This window comes from Chelonia mydas, chromosome 5 (assembly GCF_015237465.2).
Source record: "Chelonia mydas isolate rCheMyd1 chromosome 5, rCheMyd1.pri.v2, whole genome shotgun sequence".
In the NCBI taxonomy this organism is placed as follows: Eukaryota; Metazoa; Chordata; order Testudines; family Cheloniidae; genus Chelonia; species Chelonia mydas.
The window spans coordinates 30,680,911-30,701,576 of NC_051245.2; the positions used below are offsets into that span (position 1 = coordinate 30,680,911).

Sequence of the window (20,666 nt, forward strand, 5' to 3'; positions counted from 1 at the left end):
ATGAGCTTGCGCCACATTTTCATATGGAAAACTGCTATTGCAAGCCAGGAGATCATTTTAAAGGTAAATTACCCATGACACAGCAATAGATCCAGGACTGTCCCATCGGTCATTATAGAAGCAGTGAAGTCTGTTACCGTTTCACTCAGGCAGGATACAGCAGGGTGGATAGCACTTGGCTGCACAGTATGTTATCTGAAGAAACTGATATTTGTTTAAAGGTACAAGGTAAAAATAATCGGAAACCCCTAGGACAGGCTAAAACAAAAGCGAATCTAGAGCACAAAAATGGAGTATTATGACAAGAGAAAAAAAACAAAGGAATATTCTAGCAAGAATGTTCTGATTGATTTATATTCCCTTTTACAAGGCTATAAGGCTTCTGTTCCAGACAGTGAGTACAACTGATGTACATTTGAAAAGAAACAAATGCCCATTATTTTATATCTTTGATGTTTAAAATTAAGATGAATAACCTCTGTGATTTTAAAACATTTTTGAGAACAACAATTGTTTCCCTAACATACCATAGACATATTTAATGCCTTTCCCCATTTCAAATCCTGGTTTTTCACAGGAAAGACCCAGGGTCAAAATACATGCTATATACACCTTGCAAAAAATAAAAATAAAAATTAAAAAGCAAAAACAAAAAAACCCAAAAAACCAAAACAAACAAAAAACCCAGTAGGCATTACAATTATAATGAATGAAAATCATGCATGCAGAATTGACAGAATGAAAAAATGAGCAAGCCTGAGTGACTTTAAGGCTCAAAAAGAACAGGAGTACTTGTGGCACCTTAGAGACTAACAAATTTATTTGAGCATGAGCTTTCGTGAGCTACAGCTCACTTCATCGGATGCCCAGTACATTCACATACATCCCAAAATATTCAAAACTTTTTCTCATAGTGAATGTGCTAGAGCACACTTTTTGTGCTGGATGGCATATTTATGGATCAAATTGGCACATACCCTTTTTCAAAACAAGACCTTACTGTTGAAGAGTTATATAATTGACGTCATCCATGCCTGTAGTCCCACAGTTGTTATTAAACATTAATTGATATGTCAGAGTTTTGAGTTCACAATGGATGAAGGAGATTATTTGGTCCTAATTGTGCACTGAAAATATTTACAAAATACCCACTAATAAAAGAACCTACAAATCAGTCAGAAATATGGACTTATCGAACACAAGTATGACTTCTGAAATAGAATATTTGAAAAGGTCTTTCCTTTGAATGCCAGCCATTAATTTTTTCCTTCTAGAACAGTGTGTAAATGTTACAGCTATCTCCTTTTGAAATAATACTTTAAACTCATATTGCACCTTTGTATTAAGGATTTTAGAGCATTTTACAAAGATTAATTAAATGCAGGAAGGTTACATGCAGACCATCAGCTGATGCTCACAAAAGATGACATAGTGAGTTGGTATTAAGCTGCAAAAAATGCAGGAATCAAGATTTCTAGTCCTGTCTTCTAACCAGTAAATCATATGGTGATCCAAGTAAGAAAGCGAAAAAGAATCTTCACATAACAAAAACAAAGCAAAACTAGTGAACCAGAAGTCGACATTCCACAATTACCATTCTTTTTTAAGGCTTAGTAGTGAGCTTGAGTTTAATTTTTTTGGCACAGAAGTCATAACTAAATTAGTTATTGAAGGTATGAGACAACAAATAGCATTGACTACAACTGTATTTACTGTAACGATCAGGAGATCACTCATGGAATTTTTGACAAATTGTTTTCAGCATCAAATATTTCACTGCCATGTAGCTAAGCAGGAAATAAAATCCATGCAGGCTAATGAGCATTTAATACACAAAGAAGGGGAATAAGCTATATCAGTATAAAACACCTTTATGCCAGGATAATTGTTCAAACTAGTGGTTGTACTGGCATAACTATATCAGTAAAAATCACACCCCTAAAGAAAATAGTTATAACAGTTACAAAAATTATTGTGCCTTAGCAAAAATTCCACTTAATGGAACATTCACCAGTGCCAAAGAATCACCGGTGGTGTTTAAACAGGTGTTAAGTAGGGGTAACATTCAAAGCTCTGGTGTTTTAATACAGAAGGTGCCCAGTGGAGTATACAAGAAGTAATAAAGATGAAATACAGTAAATATAATTTCTAATTTACTTTTATTTAATCCCTTTATTTTATTTCATTTTGAGTACTTTAGCCTGTTTTGTTTTGAATGTCCTACTTTTAAATGTCCTACTTTTAATTCATCAAGAGGCTGTCCACCAATGTGTTCCCATTAAGAGGATTCTTTTGCACGATACTGAGTAATTTGACCCCATTTTTAAATATATTTGAGCATGTTGCCCTACTCATGATAAATATGTTTTTAGTAATTCTTTTTTAAGGTTCCCAGAGCTTTATTGGCATGGGCACTAATGTATTTTGTACAGCTGAATAGCAGTGTTAAAGAAAAAGAAATCTACAAACACTGGAAAAGAGAATCCATAATTTTTCACCGATATTTTTCTTGATTTTCTCATGTCATAAGTCAAATGATTTCTGAATGCTAGTTAATATGTTAAAATGGTATATGTAGTGTAGCTTAAGTTGTGTGAAATATTGAGGCCCTAGGGTATTGTTTAAATTAAAATGTAAATTTATGAAAAATTAATAATCAATTTTAAAAATGCTAAGCACAGTCTTTGTAAGCAAAGTTTGGCTTCTAAATTAACATCCATGTAGTCAAAATCAGATAGCATTACGCAGCTCAAGTTTAGACATAATGGCAAAAAGGCATTAAATTGAATTTTCATTCAACCCTTTATTTAAGTAATTTCTTGAACACAGAAATGGATGGAGAAAATCTCCATTTTCTTTCTTTGCTGCAATTGTGAACATTTGCAACGTTTTTCAGTTCTTAAAGAGATCTGAAACCTTGTTGTTTTACGTCATCTTAAGATATTGTAAGGTACTAATGGTGGCACCTATAGAATGCCTTTTAATTACGGCTTAACCATTTTTGATTTCAATAAAGATTGTAATGTTCCTACACTCTGATGATTACGCTGATTTTTTCTATGCATAAGAACATAAGAATGCCCATACTGGGTCAGACCAATGCCCCAACTAGCTCATTTGGTGACCCCTAGTTCTTGTGTTATGAGAAGGAGTAAATAACACTTCCTTATTTACTTTCTCCACACCAGTCATGATTTTATACCCCTCTATCATATCCCCCCTTAATCGTCTCTTTTCCAAGCTGAAAAGTCCCAGTCTTATTAATCTCTCCTCAAACGGAAGCTGTTGTACATTCCTAATTTCTGTAGAGTGGTCAATTCATGTTTCTAAGTAACTCTTAATAAACAAATGGATGTTTCCTTACTGTAAACTTCAGAACATTTCAGATTTTGACAATTGAATATGAAGTTAACTAAATGGAATATCACCAACAGAAAAAGCCAACATATTCTAAAATTTATACCTGGCTAGCAATAGAAAACACAACGTTAACATTCTGCAAATAGACAAATGTTCATTAAAAAAATCATATTGAAAATTCACATATATTCTATTTGGCAATCCAACAATTTAAATGCATATTTCTTCTTTATGTAAAGAACATCTGTCAGGCTAATTTATTTGATTCTTGAGTGCCCGTTGCCATGGACTAGATCCAAAGCCCACTGAAGTCAAAAGGAGACTTTCCAGTGACTTAACTGGGCCTGAGAACAGGTTCCAGGTAGCACCATCTATTTCTATAGCTTAGAAATATTTTTTGATTCTGTATTGTTCATCAGCTTAGTCTGTTAATTAGCATACATTTTGAAATGGATTATAATGAAAGATTAAGTAAAGCACAGTCATATTCAGTTAGAGTATTCTGTATGCCTCTGATAAGGATTGTTCCTTTAGCCTGCAAATTGGATAAATGGATGTTTCACAGACCAGTTTTTCCTGCGCATTTTGTCAGCTAAAGTTTGCTAAAATCTCTGAATGTTAAAAGTAGTATTATATTCCCATTACCAGTAATTTGAGAAAAAGTAAATCAAATCTGCAGCCAAATTAGGATTATGTAATACAAATGTGGCAGATGTGGCTTTATGCTGAATGAGATTTTGTTGTAGTTGTTGCACTTTGAGTTCAAGATATTTTGAAAAAACTGATGTGCATAGTGGCTTTATTAGATTTCTTGGATTTATACATTAGTATCTTCATGTTGATATGTCAGTCTTACATGCAGCATCATGGACTCGTTGGCTCCACGGTATCCAAACGATACTGCACCTAATGTGGTTAAATTAAGGGCATTTTTGAAGAATATGAGATGAAGTTAGAAATGAGCGATGAGAAGGGAGGTTGTGCTTAGTTTCAGATCTGCATTAGGTTGGTGTTGACATGATTTTTGCATCTTTTTTCCTATGTTGGTTCCACTGCTCTGGATGAAATAAGAATGAATGGATATTTCTGTAGAATCCAATTGAATGCAGGTACTTCTACTACTTATAACTTTTCTGTGGCATATATCCTGCCCCATCTCTGCCCCCACACAAACACTTCCAATGCTCAGGACACACAAAACTAGAACAAACATTGCAACTTGAAACTGAGAAAGTAAGCAAGGAAGACAAGAAAGAGTTCCTTGTTAAACAGAATATACTAAATACCAACTAAGCATAGTATGCACCCATACTTAGAGAAATCAAAATTCCAGTAAGGAAACAAATGTTTGCCATTCTCATGCATTGGATCCACTGTTCTGGACCAAAGTTATAGTTTATCAGAAGTAGGTAGCAGTGACCTTTAGCCACCTAACACATAGGGAGCGTACCAAAACGGTGAGCAAAAAAGAATAAATATAAAGTATCAGTTTCTGATACCTTTGTTCACACTAAGTAGCACCTTTCTCCATAAGTAGTTCCACTCACTTCAATGGAATTATTTGTAGAGTAAAGCTATTCAGAGTGAGCAAAGGTAACAGAATCTGTCCCAAAAGAGTGAAGAATCATCATCAGCATCACCTGACAGAATAAAAAGATGCGTCCCAGCCAGGAGTCCTCTAGCCATCTCCCTCGTCCTAACATGTTCCTAACATGAAGATCTGTTAGCCTTCCAGGCCCCTCTTCTTTACAAAGGGAAAGGAGAAATTGATGACCTGCCCCCACCTGCTCTCTCCCCGCTTTGGGATGAATCACAGATAAATATAGTAGGCTTTAGCAAATAGATTCTGCGTAATATCTCTCCTTTGAAAGCAGTGAGTAAGAAGGATTAACATTATTTTGGACACACTGGATGGAGGTGAGTTTACTGTTCAGACAAAGCGGATTGTATTAGTTTGAGGTGATTAGTGTACGAATGAGAAATATGATGATGGACAGGTAATTAACTGACAAAAGTATCAGGAGCATTTATTACATATGTCTTGTCACTACCTCCAAAACACTATAAATTGTGCACCTCCTTACTTTCTCTTGCAATGTTTCACATTGTACTTTATTCCCTCTGCTCTGCCAGTATTCCCATCCTCATCTGTCCATTTGACACTTCTCCCACATTTGCCTCTGCGTCTTTATTCACAACACCACCTATGCCTATTACCATCTCCTCGAGCTTGTCCAAAAGGCCCACTACCCCATCCACATTTAAGTCCCTTTTAAAGACCCATTGCTACCATGCCGCCAACAGTGGATCTAATTGTATTACTTGAAACCAAACCAAACAAAAAAAATCTGTTGGTTCCTTTCCCATAAACTCTGTCTACGTTTCCATCTTTAGACTGGATGCTCCTTGGGGCATACCTTCTTTAATATTTGGAAAGCACCCAGCACACTGTAGATGCTATTGTAGACTAATAAATATTATTAATTTAATGTGAATAAGGACTTCAGGATCTGACCCTCTTAAGAGGTTTCAGTTAGCTCCAGATAAAGCTCATTAATCTTGTAAGCCTAGAAGTCTCTAAGACATGGAACATCCTGGTAGGGTATTGGTGTCTGGGAAAAACAGCATCAGCTTCTGAATATTTTAGAAGCTGAGGAAAGCCACTGCTGGTCACTCCAACAACATAATTTCCCATGTTCAACAGGTGGTCAGAAAAAGGCTCCCATTGACTTCAAGGACAAGAACTGACACAATACTTATTACACTAAACAATAAATTAAAAATCACAAAATATTGTTCACTCATATCCAAATTCTCACCCAGGGCATGGACACACAGATCTGCATATGCATTGACTACTATGGAGTTGCACCAGGGATGAATTTGGCCCATTCTTATATTTCTGCATGTTCAGTAAAGTTAACTGCAGTATTCAACTCTACTAGGCTATAGCATATGGGTTTGTGCCTTATTTCACATTGAACACAACTTGGTAATCATTCTTGAAATGGAAGGAGATGCATTTTAACGTAATTACCTTCTCTTGATATTGTCGTCGTGAGGAATCCAAAGACTGAATTAGGGCAGTGGCATGACCAACAAACATGGCATAACATGTAGCCCCCACAATCATACTCAACATGGTAATCCAGAGATCGGACATGCTGACAGGGGCCCGGGCTCCATAACCAATACAAAGCATGTGGCTCATGGCTTTGAAGAGTGCATACGAATACTGCTTTCCCCAGGAATCATTCTGCAAGAAAAGAGAAAAGTGACTGAGCCAGCGAGAAGGTGGAGGACAAAGTATTTTTGACCTATGTAACAGGAACATTATAGATCACTGAAGGAACATCCTGGTAATGTATCCTGTGTATTTAGTAAAAAGATATTCTTTTGAAGTCCACTGTTACATAAAGCTTGGGAAGATTGTCAGATACTATTTAGCACAGTGACAGAAAATAAGTGGACTATTTTAAAAACAAATATTTTTTCTCACACTTGTATGTTAACCTAATTAAGCTAAGGATAACGGTCACTCTTATTTTAAAGTCCAGTGCAGGGAGTATAGAAAGAGCTGAGCATCTGGACCTTCCAAGTATACACAGGTGATATTTTGGTTTAATGTCCTGTAAGACAGAAGAAGCAATGTAGGTCTTTCTTTCTTTCTTTTTCTTTCTTTCTAGACCTAACTAATTGTTTATGTTGCCATATGTGAATGTGATAATATAGAAAATACACAAAGCTGCTTGTGGATTTTTTTGCTTTGTTTTTGTTTTTTTGTTTTTGTATTTTACCACTCTCATTTGGAATTTTATTTTCTAAAATTTTAGGCAAAATTCTGTCTGTTGAAAAGAGGTTCTGCTCCCCCCCTGTGAACCCGCCATTTCTGCAGGTAAAAACCTCCACTATATAGACCTTTCAGTCTCAATTTGAAGAAGTGTAATTAAACTCTCTACAAATGAAAGGTACCCCACACTGTGTCCACCCCTAAGAGTTATTTGGTTCCCACATTGCCCTTTTATCTTGTGTTCTGCCTGCAATGTGGTTTCAATGTAATACGCTATGGATGCCCTCACTCACAGTTATTACAGGAGCCATGCATTTGGTTTTAACAAGTTTAAATAGATAAATGTCATTTACAATACAGCAGCATTTAATAAATATGCAATGTATCAACACTGGCTTATGGTAATTTTAACAAGCTGCTACATTGTTTTCAGCTAATAGCTATTTCACTTCCTAAGAATACCTTTGATTCTCATGGGTGAATGATGTGTTTTTCTGCTTCTTTTTCTGTCTGTGATATTCCTAGTATACATCAAAAACATCACAATTCACAAAGAATCTATCTACATATAATCTGGACTCATGACTAAACAGCTTTCACAGCCACACATACAGAAACAACTTTAGACTGGGTTAGAGTTGTGAGTTCTGCACATATGACATGTATCTACCATTCTGGATTCCCTCTGAGATTAGAAAGTACCTACAGCTCATTCACAAACTTTTAAAACTGCATTGGTGTTTGTCAAGTGCCTTTAGCCTTGTATCGGCTCAAAGGAGCTATGTCTAAACAAGACCAGACATTGTAAAGCTGACATAGAAGCCATTGGACTCATCTTGGATTTTTCCTATTTTCTTTGCCAGAGGAATAAAACTAATACTGCTTTAAACCAGTTAACCATCTGTTGCTCTTATTAACAAATCGTGCTATAAACCTCACAGAACAGATGAGAAAAAATGATCTCTGTCATAGACAGCTTCCAATATAATTTCAGACATGACACAATGAGGGTGTGTGGGAAGAAAAACAGTGATGACAGCAACAAGATTCAGTGATTACTCGGCAAAGGCCAGTACACAGCACAACATAAGCAAACAATTTGTTTTTCTCTCAGAGAAATTTGGGGAGGTATAACACACACACACACACACACACACACACACACACACAGAGCCAACTACATTCATTGGAGTCAGCATGGCACAACTGGGTCTTTAGCAGTGACTTAAATATGAACTTAAATACATAAACTCAGATTTTGTTGCACAGAGCACTCATCCACTCACTCCATTATTTTTTTTTCTTAATAATCAATTAGTTCCTAAGAAGTGATCTGGAAAATTCTGGTGTGTGTATGAGAGAGTGAGTAAGAGAGAGATGCTTATTCAATACTATTTTTGGAAGGGAAGCTTGAGTCTCAATAGAATTCAAGAAGCTGCTTTCTTTGTTCATTGATCTGTCCCCAAATATAGCATACACTTAAAATAAAATGTGCTGTTTTTCATGTTTTTCAAGTTAAATACATCACACTAATACCAAGTTTAATCTACAGAAATAAGAATAAAGATGATCTCAGTATTTGCAATGCATGTTGTTTAAGCCTAGGGTTTGTCAGCATCAGCCTTAGATTTGTCAGTGTCACAGATTGGAATTTTCCACAACCGGATGCCAAAGTGCTGGTCTTTGCTATAGACAAAAGTGCAGAGTGCATCATTCCTCTGTTACCAGAGTATAGAATTCTCTGCATGCAGCATTTTGTCACCAACTCCATAAGGCAATTTTATGTGATGCATTCTGAACTAATACTGCTGAATTACCCAAAGTCCATATTATGTAGCTAACCATGTTTTGTTTACACATTCAGCTTTTCTGTAATATAATTGTTGCCATTTAAAATGTTTCCCTAAATGACCCATATTCTGTTCTTGCTATGGAAAAAAAACCCTCTATCCAGCCTTTCCAACCAATAGGTAAAAAAGGACATTTAATTTCTTATTTGACAGTGAGTTGATCGCTGGTTCCAGATTAGCAGTAATCGGTTTAAACTGTTTTAAATGGAATAACATTAATTTGGAATAAACTATTAAGGACAGTAATTGTGAGAAATACCAAAGCTGTTTATCTAAGGATTGATTGCATAATCTAGCTTGATGACACTAGGAAATCCTCAGATGTGTAAAAGCAGTGATCACTGATCATTTGCAATTAGTTTTGGGAGTATAAGCATTAATTTAGAGCTGTTATCCACAGAGCACATTCAGCACAGTGCACGCTTGACGTTAAAGGGTCTTATACATCAAGAGTACACTTGTTTCCTCTGATCGAAGGATGTTATCCTCTCCCTCATAACTCCACATAAGCCTGTTATAAATAACTGTTTTATAATATGTTAACTTCCCAGCTCATAAGCATAATTTCACAGAAAGGTTATAGGACACATTTCAGGGACAAAAAGGAAAGCTAAACTCAATGGAATAAGAGTTTCTGTTTTAGTGGAATCTGAAGAGGTTATTACTAGAAGATTCTGTTGTCATCAGACAAATCACTTCTACTCGCACAGTGCAGTCCTTTCCTCAGGCACAGCTTATCCTTAAGGCTAAGATTTTATCACGGTTATTTTTAGTAAACGTCAGGAAGAGGTCACAGGCAATAAACAAAAATTCACGGAGCCTGTGACCTGTCCATTACTTTACTAAAAATAACTTGGGGGCAGGGGGCAGGGCTAGGTAGGGGGGAGGAATGGAGTCCCATGGCGGGGGAAGGACTGACAGGATGAGCCCCCAACCATAGTCCAGTGGCCGCAGTGTGGGGAACAGCCCCCGCACACAGCCCCCGCTCCAGAGCTGGCCCATCTGCAGAATAGGGGTGTGTGGCCCCAACTGCAGCCCCCACCAAGTCCCGACTGCAGCGGGGGGAGGGCAGGGAGGGGAGACACATGGCCCTGGGAAGCTGCAAGGGAGCTCATGGCCCTGGGTGCAGCTGCCGGGCAGGGGTGCACGGCCCCAGCTGCAGCCCTCGGAGGAAGCCGTGGGGCTAGGGGCTGCAGGGTCCTGGTTCCAGCCAGCCCCAGCAGGGCAGAGGCTCACAGTCCCACCTCCTCCTCCTGAAGCCCTAGAAGTCACAGAGGTCCAATAAAGTCACGGAATCTGTAACTGCCATGACCTCCATGTCTAAATTGTAGCCTTACTTATCGTCAGTCGGCCTTCCCTTGCATTCAGATATAAACTGATTTAGAAATCTTGCAGTAAGCAGGTTATTTCACAGATGGCAGTGGAGTTTTCCCACATTCTGATTCCACTCTTTCCCCATCCCTTCCAGATTATGCTAGCTGCAGGTGTCACAGGAAGGTGCTAGTGAATTTGCAAGGGCATGCTTTACTCACTGTGGACTAGACATATTTGTTTTGAACTACACAGGGGAAATTAAATTGTTGTATCGAAAATCTCTGATTTTTTATCCCCCCACCCAATATTGCAGTAGCACCCAGGTCCCTGATCAGGACTAGGGCTATATTGTGCTAAGAGATGTATAAACTGAGGTAGACATAGTCCTTACCTCAAAGAGCTTACTATCTAATCAACTGAATGTTTTCAGGAATGACCACTGTAGCATCTGTGGACTTTGTGAAAAGAAGTGTGTTAGGAGAGATTTGATAAAGGGAAATTGGGAGCCCATTATACTAGAATAGAAACAGTTTAAAGTGCTGGCAGTTTAGTTCGGCCCATTTTTGCTATAAATGTTCTGCAATATAATGTAACATATAAAGTACTATAAGCACAAAAACAATCAACAAAAAATTCCACTTGAGGTCAAAGACAGTGTAAGGAGGCAGAATGTATCTTTACCAGCTGCAATGTAGCTTAGTAATGGCTTTAGAGAAATGTCCTACCAAAATTTCAACGACATGAGCCAATGTTCATGGAAGTCAACTGTAGTCTTTCCAGCAACTTCAATGGGCATTTGATTAGGCCCTAATACCCTAAATATGATTCTATTTTAACTTTTCACTAAATATTTATCTAGAATACCATACAAGCTGGGCACCTAGAAACTGACTTTGAAAAGTTCTTAAAATTAAAATTCAATTAAGAAACTAATCAACCACACACAGCACAAGTATTTGCATTATATATTAAACACTCTTACAAAAATTGAGAGTTGAGAGAGGACTGTATCTGCACATTTACAACAGCACTGGTAATTAACACCCAAAAGTGGGAGAAGGAGAAAGAGGTTTTGAATAGGAAAGAAGTGCCATGCATTCTTTATCAAGCCCTGTGTCACTCATCCTGCATGTCCAACTCTTCTCTCACCTGTTAAAACTTCTCTCTGTAACAAAGTGTATCATACTCAGAGGGTTCTAATGCTATGGTTGGTCACCTATTTCAAATCAAAGTGTGATTCTTCTCGCTTATGCTGGTGTAAATCAGAGTAAATCCATTGAGTCAATCAAGTTACATTGGTATAAAACTGGTGTAAAATGAGATCTGAATAGGTCCTTTAAAGTGTAATCTGCAATTTGACTGTTAGTACGCATATCCATGGTCACTGTTATCTACCAACTTGCTATATCTGTCAGCATGGGGGAGAAAAAACATTAGCATTGCATTTCACAGCAAAAAAAAGTCTTGTTGAGAGAAGCAATGACTATATCATCTGTATCTATCTATCTATCCATCCATCCATCTATCCACATGCACAGTGTGGGTATACATATACAACAAAGTAAATACACACACAAACATTTATATATTTACTTCATTCAGAGTTGCTATATGACTTTGCTGTCACTACACTACACTGCAGTTTTGCTGCTGTGTCCCACATGCCATCAGTTAAACAAAAACAAAGCAAAAAGAAAAGGAGTACTTGTGGCACCTTAGAGACTAACAAATTTATTTGAGCATAAGCTTTCGTGAGCTACAGCTCACTTCATTGGATGCACTCAGTGGAAAATACAGTGGGGAGATTTTATATACACAGAGAACATGAAACAATGGGTGTTATCATACACACTGTAACAAGAGTGATCAGGTAAGGTGAGCTATTACCAGTAGGAGAGAAAAAAAACCTTTTGTAGTGATAATCAAGGTGGGCCATTTCCTGCAGTTGACAAGAACATGTGAGGCACAGTATGGGGGGGAAATAAACATGGGGAAATAGTTTTACTTTGTGTAATGACACATCCACCCCCAGTCTTTATTCAAGCCTAATGTAATGGTGTCCAGTTTGCAAATTAATTCCAATTCAGCAGTCTCTCATTGGAGTCTGTTCTTGAAGTTTTTTTGTTGAAGAATTGCAACTTTTAGATCTGTAATCGAGTGACCAGAGAGATTGAAGTGTTCTCCAACTGGTTTTTGAATGTTAAAATTCTTGACATCTGATTTGTGTCCATTCTTTTACGTAGAGACTGTCCAGTTTGACCAATGTACATGGCAGAGGGGCATTGCTGGCACATGATGGCATATATCACATTGGTAGATGTGCAGGTGAACGAGCATCTGATAGTGTGGCTGATGTGATTAGGCCCTATGATGGTGTCCCCTGAATAGATATGTGGACACAGTTTGCGATGGGCATTGTTGCAAGGATAGGTTCCTGGGTTAGTGTTTTTTTTGTGTGGTGTGTGGTTGCTGGTGAGTATTTGCTTGAGGTTGGGGGGCTGTCTGTAAGCAAGGACTGGCCTGTCTTCCAAGATCTGTGAGAGTGATGGGTCGTCCTTCAGGATAGGTTGTAGATCCTTGATGATGCGCTGGAGAGGTTTTAGTTGGGGGCTGAAGGTGATGGCTAGTGGCATTCTGTTATTTTCTTTGTTGGGCCTGTCCTGTAGTAGGTAACTTCTGGGTACTCTTCTGGCTCTGTCAATCTGTTTCTTCACTTGTTCAGGTGGGTATTGTAGTTGTAAGAACGCTTGATAGAGATCTTGTAGGACTTTGTCTCTGTTTAATCTTAAAGCCAGATAGGTCTTTTGCCCCCACTGATTCCCTTGGAAGACTATTCCAAAACTTCACTCTTCTGATGGCTAGAAACCTTTGTCTAATTTCAAGGCTAAACTTCCCGATGATCAGTTTATATCCATTTGTTCTTGTGTCCGCATTGGTACTGAGCTTAAATAATTCCTCTCCCTGTCCGGTATTTATCCCTCTGATATATTTACAGAGAGCAATCATATCTTCCCTCAACCTTCTTTTGGTCAGGCTAAACAAGCCAAGCTCCTTGAGTCTCCTTTCATAAGACAGGTTTTCCATTCCTCGCATCATCCTAGTAGCCCTTCTCTGTACCTGTTCCAGGTTGAATTCATCCTTCTTAAACATGGGAGACCAGAACTGCACACAGTATTCTAGGTGAAGTCTCACCAGTGCCTTGTATAATGATACTAAAACCATTACACTGTGTATGGTAACACCCATTGTTTCATGTTCTCTGTGTATATAAAATCTCCCCACTGTATTTTCCACTGCGTGTATCCGATGAAGTGAGCTGTAGCTCATGAAAGCTTATGCTCAAATAAATTTGTTAGTCTCTAAGGTGCCACAAGAACTCCTTTTCTTCTTGCGGATACAGACTAACATGGCTGCTACTCAAAAACAAAGCAGGATCACAAATCTTTGTCTTTATTTCTTGGCGCAGCAGACCCATCTTACAGGCTATGACTACGACTTCGTTCATTTTTATCCAACCTCGGGTGTTTTTTGCAGGGGTTGGGGAGGGGAATTGTTTTTGTTTTTTTAAAATCCTTTCACTCAGTCTAGTATCCTTAAAGAAATGTAGCAAGGCTGTTTTTCCACTATTCCATTTTCCTGACATTCTCACTAGTACCTCTAGGGAAAAACCTTTGATTCCAAACCAACTCAACTTTCTTTCCATAGAATATTGCCCACAATGTCACAGAACATGATCAACTGTGTCTTTGGTTTTGCACACATTACACAGCCCATCTTTATGTCTTTTTAATATGTTTAACTTATTATTTAGGGCACAGTGACCTGTTCACACTATAAAATGACTTCACTTTTTCTGTTGCGACAGTGAGTGTAGTATTATTTTCAATATTAAGCATACAATATAAAACCTTCGACCTTTTGTTTCCTTGCCCACAGTTCTTGCCATTTCTTCACATGTGCCTTTTTGACCACATTTTTAAATTCTTCTCTACTTAAGGGAGTAATAATAATATTCACCTCCTCATTTTTTAGACCTTGCTTTGATGCTTTGTCAGCCACCTCATTTCCAGGTATTTCAATATGCCCTGGAATCCATGCTATTGTTACACAGATACCTGCTTGCATTATTTCCATAGTTAGGAACATTATTTCACTTATGTCATTTCTGTCTCTGTTCTATTTGCCACTATGCCTGACAGGGAAGCAGATAAAATTACAGCTGTAGCAGGCTGAACATCTCTTACCCAGGTGAATGCCACCAATATCCCTATTAGTTCAGCCATCAGAATGGTCACAATTTGACAGCCTTTGAGGTTTCTGGATTCCAAGACTAGGAACGCAGAAGGCTGTTGCTCCTCTATCTGTGCTGTCATATTTTGATCCATCTGGACCTATTTTTCATAAATAAATTCTGAAATATCATTGGTCATAATGTGTTTTTATTCCTTCCCTCAGTTCTTTCATACCATTCCAAATCCACAAATGGGAGAATAATTATCCAACTGTAATTGGATTTCCCATGACTAATAGTTTTTAGTTCTCTCTGTTTTTCTTTTTTATGTATCTCCTTTACACATTTTTTGACCGTGATAGTATAAGAAAGTCTGTGGCAACCCAAATCATTTTGTCTACTTCACTCCCAGCAGTCTTCATAAATTGGTTGTGTACTTCTATTTTAACGATTTTCATTTACCTTTCCCCAAAAGGTCAGATCTAATAGTTTCATCATTAGATTTATAGGTGCTTCTCCAGTGGCTATTTGCAACACACATGCTGCACCACATAACAACTGCAGAGCGGACGCCTGGAACAGTTCCAAGTTTCTAAGAATTGTTTTTGAGGCTGAATCACAAGCTTGGCATCCATAAAACTGGTCTTATCAATACTCTATACCATCATAATCAGTACTTTCTTATCTGCATCTGATTTGCTTCCAGCTACACTATTAAGTTCATCCTACTTTTACACTTTTGCAAAAGTCACATAGACAATATCATACAATTTAAATTATCAAACACTACTCCTAGGAACATAAACTTTTTAACTATCTAAATTTTTTCCACCATAAAAGAAATAAGTTCCATTCTTCCCTAATTTTCTTCCTGTTAAAAGCATTTCCTTAGTTTTTGCAAGTGAAAATTTAAATCCCCAATCATTTCCCCATTTGGAAATTCTCTGGAGTGTCTCATTTATCTTTTCCACAGCTATTTTAAGTCTTTTATGCTTAGTCCATATAGCACAGTCATCTGTGAAAAAGGAAATACGTACTCCCATCTGCACGCTTTCCGTGAGGTCATTTATCATAATGGAAGACAAAGTAGGGCTTATAATAACTTCCTTGAGTTTTGTTTTTAATCTTGTAGGTTTTTGATAAAGCTGTTCCCCCTTTCACTTGTATAATTCTGTCACTTAGAAGTCCCTTATGCACCAAAATATTCTCCCTTTTATTCCAATTTTGGCTAGTTTATAAAGGAGGCCTTCCTACTATAGCATGTCAAATGTTTTTTCAATGTCCAGGAAAACTATCATAAGAACATAAAAATGGCCATATAAAAATGGCCTCGGGTCAAACCCACTAGGTTTGATCCATCTAACCTAGTTTCCTGTCTTCCAACAAAGGCCAGTGCCAGATGCCTCAGAGGGAATGAACAGAACAGGGAAATTATTAAGTGATCCATTCTCTGTTATCTCGTCCCATCTTCTGGAAGTTGGAGGTTTAGGGACACCCAAAGAATGGGGTTGCGTCCCTGCTCATCTTGGCCAATAGCCATTGATGGACTTATCCTCCATGAACTTACATAATTCTTTTTGAACCCAGTTATAGTTTTGGCCTCCCCAACATTTCCTGAAAATGAGTTCCACAGGATGACTATGCATTGTATAAAGAAATAATTCCTTAAGACCAACTGAAAAAAATACAAACTGTAATCCTGTTAACCTAAATATACAACACAGAGGAAGACTCAAAAGCTTTTCCCAAAGGTCTGTAGAAGTGCAGGAAGAAATATTTAATGCAAATAAATATAGGAGTTCATCTTCAAAGATTCCATAATATTAAATTTGGCTGGGCAAACAAGAGAAGCAGCGCCAAGCCCTAATTGATGAGGGGAAGAAAAACTCAAGGTCAAAGCCAAAGTATGTGACTTACTGGTAGAGAATTTAAATCGTTCAAGAAACCTTTTGAATGAGAATTTTAAAATTTGGGGGATAATGACAGAGATTCTAAAATCTTACGTGGACTAGAGACACAACAACAATTTTATTTTTCAGATAGTTAAAAGTTGATAGACATGATAATACGGGCATTGTAAGTTGACAGATCTGGAGTAATGAATCAATCCCTTTATGAAATGCCATTATAATGCAAATATCAAAAAATATTTGAATTTACAATGGTTGATAGTCAAGAAAAAAAACAGATACACATGATCTTTATATAGCACAACTCTTGGAGGCAGTTCAAGGAGCAGAGCGATATAAACCTGACTAGCAACTCCACAGTATGCTGACTTACTAGGAATTGTAAGGGGAATCTTCAGTTTGCAATGATATTTACAAGCACTCTACAAAAATGCAGCAGCAGCAGCTAGGGAACCTAGTAGAAAATAGCATGTGTGAGGTCTGCATACAGCTCAGAGTGGACAACATATTATGCAGAGTTCCTGACCTGAAATGATAAACTGTCTTAAAGATAACATAGAAAACATTCTTTGGCTTTGGACCTTTATTCCTTTGGGAGGTGTCATCATTAGTCTCAGAATCACTGGTGAAAGTCATGTACAATAAATCACTAACTAGACAGCAGAAAAGACTATCATGAATAAGTCTGCCAAGAAAAAGTAATTGGCCTCCAAATATTAATCAGCGCCCACTGTTTGTCTTCACCAGGAACATTTGCAGTTTTAGGTCCACATAGACACAAATTACTTTACTCACATAAGTAGTCCCAGTGAGTAGTTCTCTTGGGTTGGCAGGATCAGGCCCTTAATAAAAAATTCAGCAAAGGAAATATTTGATTGTAGATTTTAATTTTTTAACAATTAAGTGGGAATGGTCAATAAGTACCAGTATGTATTGTTCTCACTTTACATATAGTGAAACAAAGGGCTTGTCTATACAATGCAGTTGCACTGGTTGAACTTCAGGTAAGAATTCAAACCGGGATTAGTTAAACTGATGCAAACTCCTTATTTCAATTTAAGAGTAGATGATACTGGGATATTTGGGTCCACATTTAAACTAAAGCAACATAATCCACCCTTAAACTGATATGAGTGTCCACAAGGGTATTGGAACAAGTCTAATTAAATCAGCTTAAATGAATGAAGTTTAAACCAATGCAACTTTCTTGTGTAGGCCTAAACCGGCCTAAACCAGAGAGGCTAAGTGACTTTCAGAAGACTACCAAAAAAAGTCCATGTCAGAACAGGGATTAGAATTGAGGATTTCCACATTACCAGACCTGTGTTTAAGAATTAGAAACAAAAGTTTATTTCATTAGTCTAAGGAGGGATTCATTTTACACCATATCTTTTGACTGTGGGGTGCATAGTTGTTACGGTCACAAATTCAGTCCTGTTGTTAAAAGCTTTAAGAGCCCTTTCCCAGCTAGTTGACATTCTACACTATTATATTATGAATTGATAACAGGAAGCAACTGAGTTTCCATTCTAAGTCCTATTTTGGCACCACAAACCAAAAATGTATTGTGCTCAGAATTGATCAGGGTTCAAGGATAATTTATTTTCCTACCACATTTGAGTTGAATTGGAAGATGAGATCTTGAATTATGACACCCTATAAAAAGAGATGCCCAGTAAGGGTCAAAAAGTCAGTTAGGGCAAATATTTTACAAGCACCAAATTCCCATTTTCAAAAGTAATTTAGACATTTATTAGCTTAAGTTTCATTGAAATTCAATGTGATGTAGGTTTCTAAGTAACCTATGCACTTTCAAAAATTTTACTTCTAACTTTGTTATTTTATAGGAAAACATCCTCTAATACAAACAAACAAACAGAATGCAGGAAAGAAATAAAACAGTTAATTGCACTTCCTTTGCATAGCACCAAAATGTAGTTGACTAAATTCTAACTTTCAAAAGCTATAAACTTTTGGATATAGAACATCAGATGATTGCTGGGGATCTATTGAAAAGCTTGGGTTTCAGCCCCTTTTCCTTGCAGAAATATACAGGTACTTCAAAACACCTCTACATTGTTCATTCTCAAATGACACTAAGAACTGGTGGCCATGAGAAAACCATACCTCACTGCACCTCACACTATTAGGCCCTTAATGAAGAATGAGCAATGATTGCCTTCATTATGCTATTTGTCTAGTCAGCAGCTTCAAACAGTGTGCATATTGAGTAAAGAAGGCTTTAAAGCATCATAACTATTTAGTTAAAATAAGGCATTCTAGGTTTTGTGGCTGATAAAATGGAATTTATGAGTTGAGAAGGTGACTTTCAGGACACCACTATGGTTTGGGGGAACAGTTGAGACAGTTTGGAGTTTCGGTGCCTTGTCTTAGGAGTTTGAAACCTAGTAAATGCAGCCTGCATTTTTGAGGGGTTTATTTTTGTTCATTTTTTTCAAAAATTCTAATGTTCTTGAAAGGTAACATTTCAGTGGTTTGAGTGCATTTGCCTAGAACCTTAACTTCACCTCAAAGTTGTTGGGGGTTTTTTGTATGTGATTGTATAAAATTTAACAAGGCAGCCAAATAATCTACTTGCACTAAGTTATTCAGCCGAAAAATGGGCAAAAGATATATTTCCAACAGCAGAAACCAAATTTGAAAAGATCTGTGGCCAATCTATAAGCAAATTATTTTTTTCTCTTCTTAGGTTTGCACAGTTTAGTGAATACAGTAAAGTGTCCAATAATAATAAAATTTCTGTAGGTCTAACTTCTCTTTAACCATTTGTGCATATCTGAGCTTCCTACAACTCAATAATAATTATTCATGAGACAGCTGTTCTATTCATGGAACAATGGTAATGTCATTTAACTGCAGTAACGTTTGGAAAGCATATGGAATGCCTTCAGAGCTGTAACATAAAAGGCAGGAAAGTATCTATGTAAATCTAAAAATTAAACCACAGTCCTTTGATTACAGGAGCTACAAAATTAGCCTGTAGAGCAACTAAGCAGTCACCTGCTGGATAGTTTAAAGGAAACCAGTCTTGAAATTGAATATTCCAATTCTGTAATTTAAATGGATAATGTCATGAGAATAGTAAGAAAAAACAACTCAGTCTTCTATGTCCTAAGCGCAAACACTGGGGAGAGGTAGTCACCTGGATGCAGGAAAGAAGGGGAGTAATGGGAGATGAAGTCAATGAGTGATAGAACATTTTATTTAATGTTATATTAGTCCACTAATCCTGTAAACCATCTGGAAGAGTCATCAGAAAAACAGACCTCGTTCCATCCCCGAGGTGTTTATAATCTGTGTTTGCAAACCTGCAGCACAGTCTGTGAAGGCAGATTTTTAAGCCAGTGTCACTTCCCACTGAAGTCAGTGTGACTCCACCTGGGTGCAAAGAGTTTCTCTATATGGATTTGACTGCAGTCCTAGGCTTCATTTTAGACACAGTATGATGAATGGGGAGCAATAAACAGTATAGAGGGAGTGTGGAAAGGCAGGACAAGGCTTCCAGCAATGAAATTATAAGTGTTCCCAGTACAGACATATGAACATCTTGGTCATTCCTTTATATTTTTGTGAATGTGACAAAGTACAGAGTACTGAGAATAAGCTTTTCAATTTTCAGGGCAAACAGTTGGATATTTGAATCTATCTCAAAAAAGAGAGGAACATGCTGAAATTACAATGTATTAAAAATATCCCCAAACTCATCCATTTCATCCTCACCCATAACAATTTTACATTCAACACTTTGCCCAAACCATGGGAACAGCTATAAGTACTAGGATGGCTCCCCAACGTGCCAAGTTCTTCATGGGCCACCTTAAAGAAAAAATTCCAGACAAATGAAACAAAAAAACAAAGATATACCTGAGATACATCAGTGATATTTTCATCCTTTGGACAGACAACCTAAACTGCCCTATAGATTTCCACCACAACTTCATCACCACCACGCGTCCATTAAACTCTCTCTAGATCACTCCAACACTAGCATCAACTTCCTGGACAACACAATTAGCTTCAATAATGGAACCCTACAGATGACTCTATACAAGAAACCCATGGATCACCTATCCTCACAGATCCAGGAACCACCCCAAACACACTCTGAAATCTGCTATCTACAGTGTGGCATTCAGATACCACGGAATATGCTTTAAGGAAAAAGTCCAGGATATATATACCTCAACATA

At 37.4% G+C, this 20,666-nt stretch overlaps 1 protein-coding gene across 2 annotated transcripts in view; it reads right to left on the minus strand.

The window, feature by feature from the left end:
• HCN1 (hyperpolarization activated cyclic nucleotide gated potassium channel 1) overlaps window positions 1-20,666 on the minus strand; it is a 302,872-nt gene that overhangs the window by 86,853 nt on the left and 195,353 nt on the right. For both annotated transcript variants that reach the window (XM_043547367.1, XM_043547368.1), the window contains exon 4: window positions 6,398-6,616. In XM_043547367.1, coding sequence (XP_043403302.1) covers window positions 6,398-6,616 — 219 coding nt within the window. The remainder of the gene's footprint in view (window positions 1-6,397; window positions 6,617-20,666) is intronic.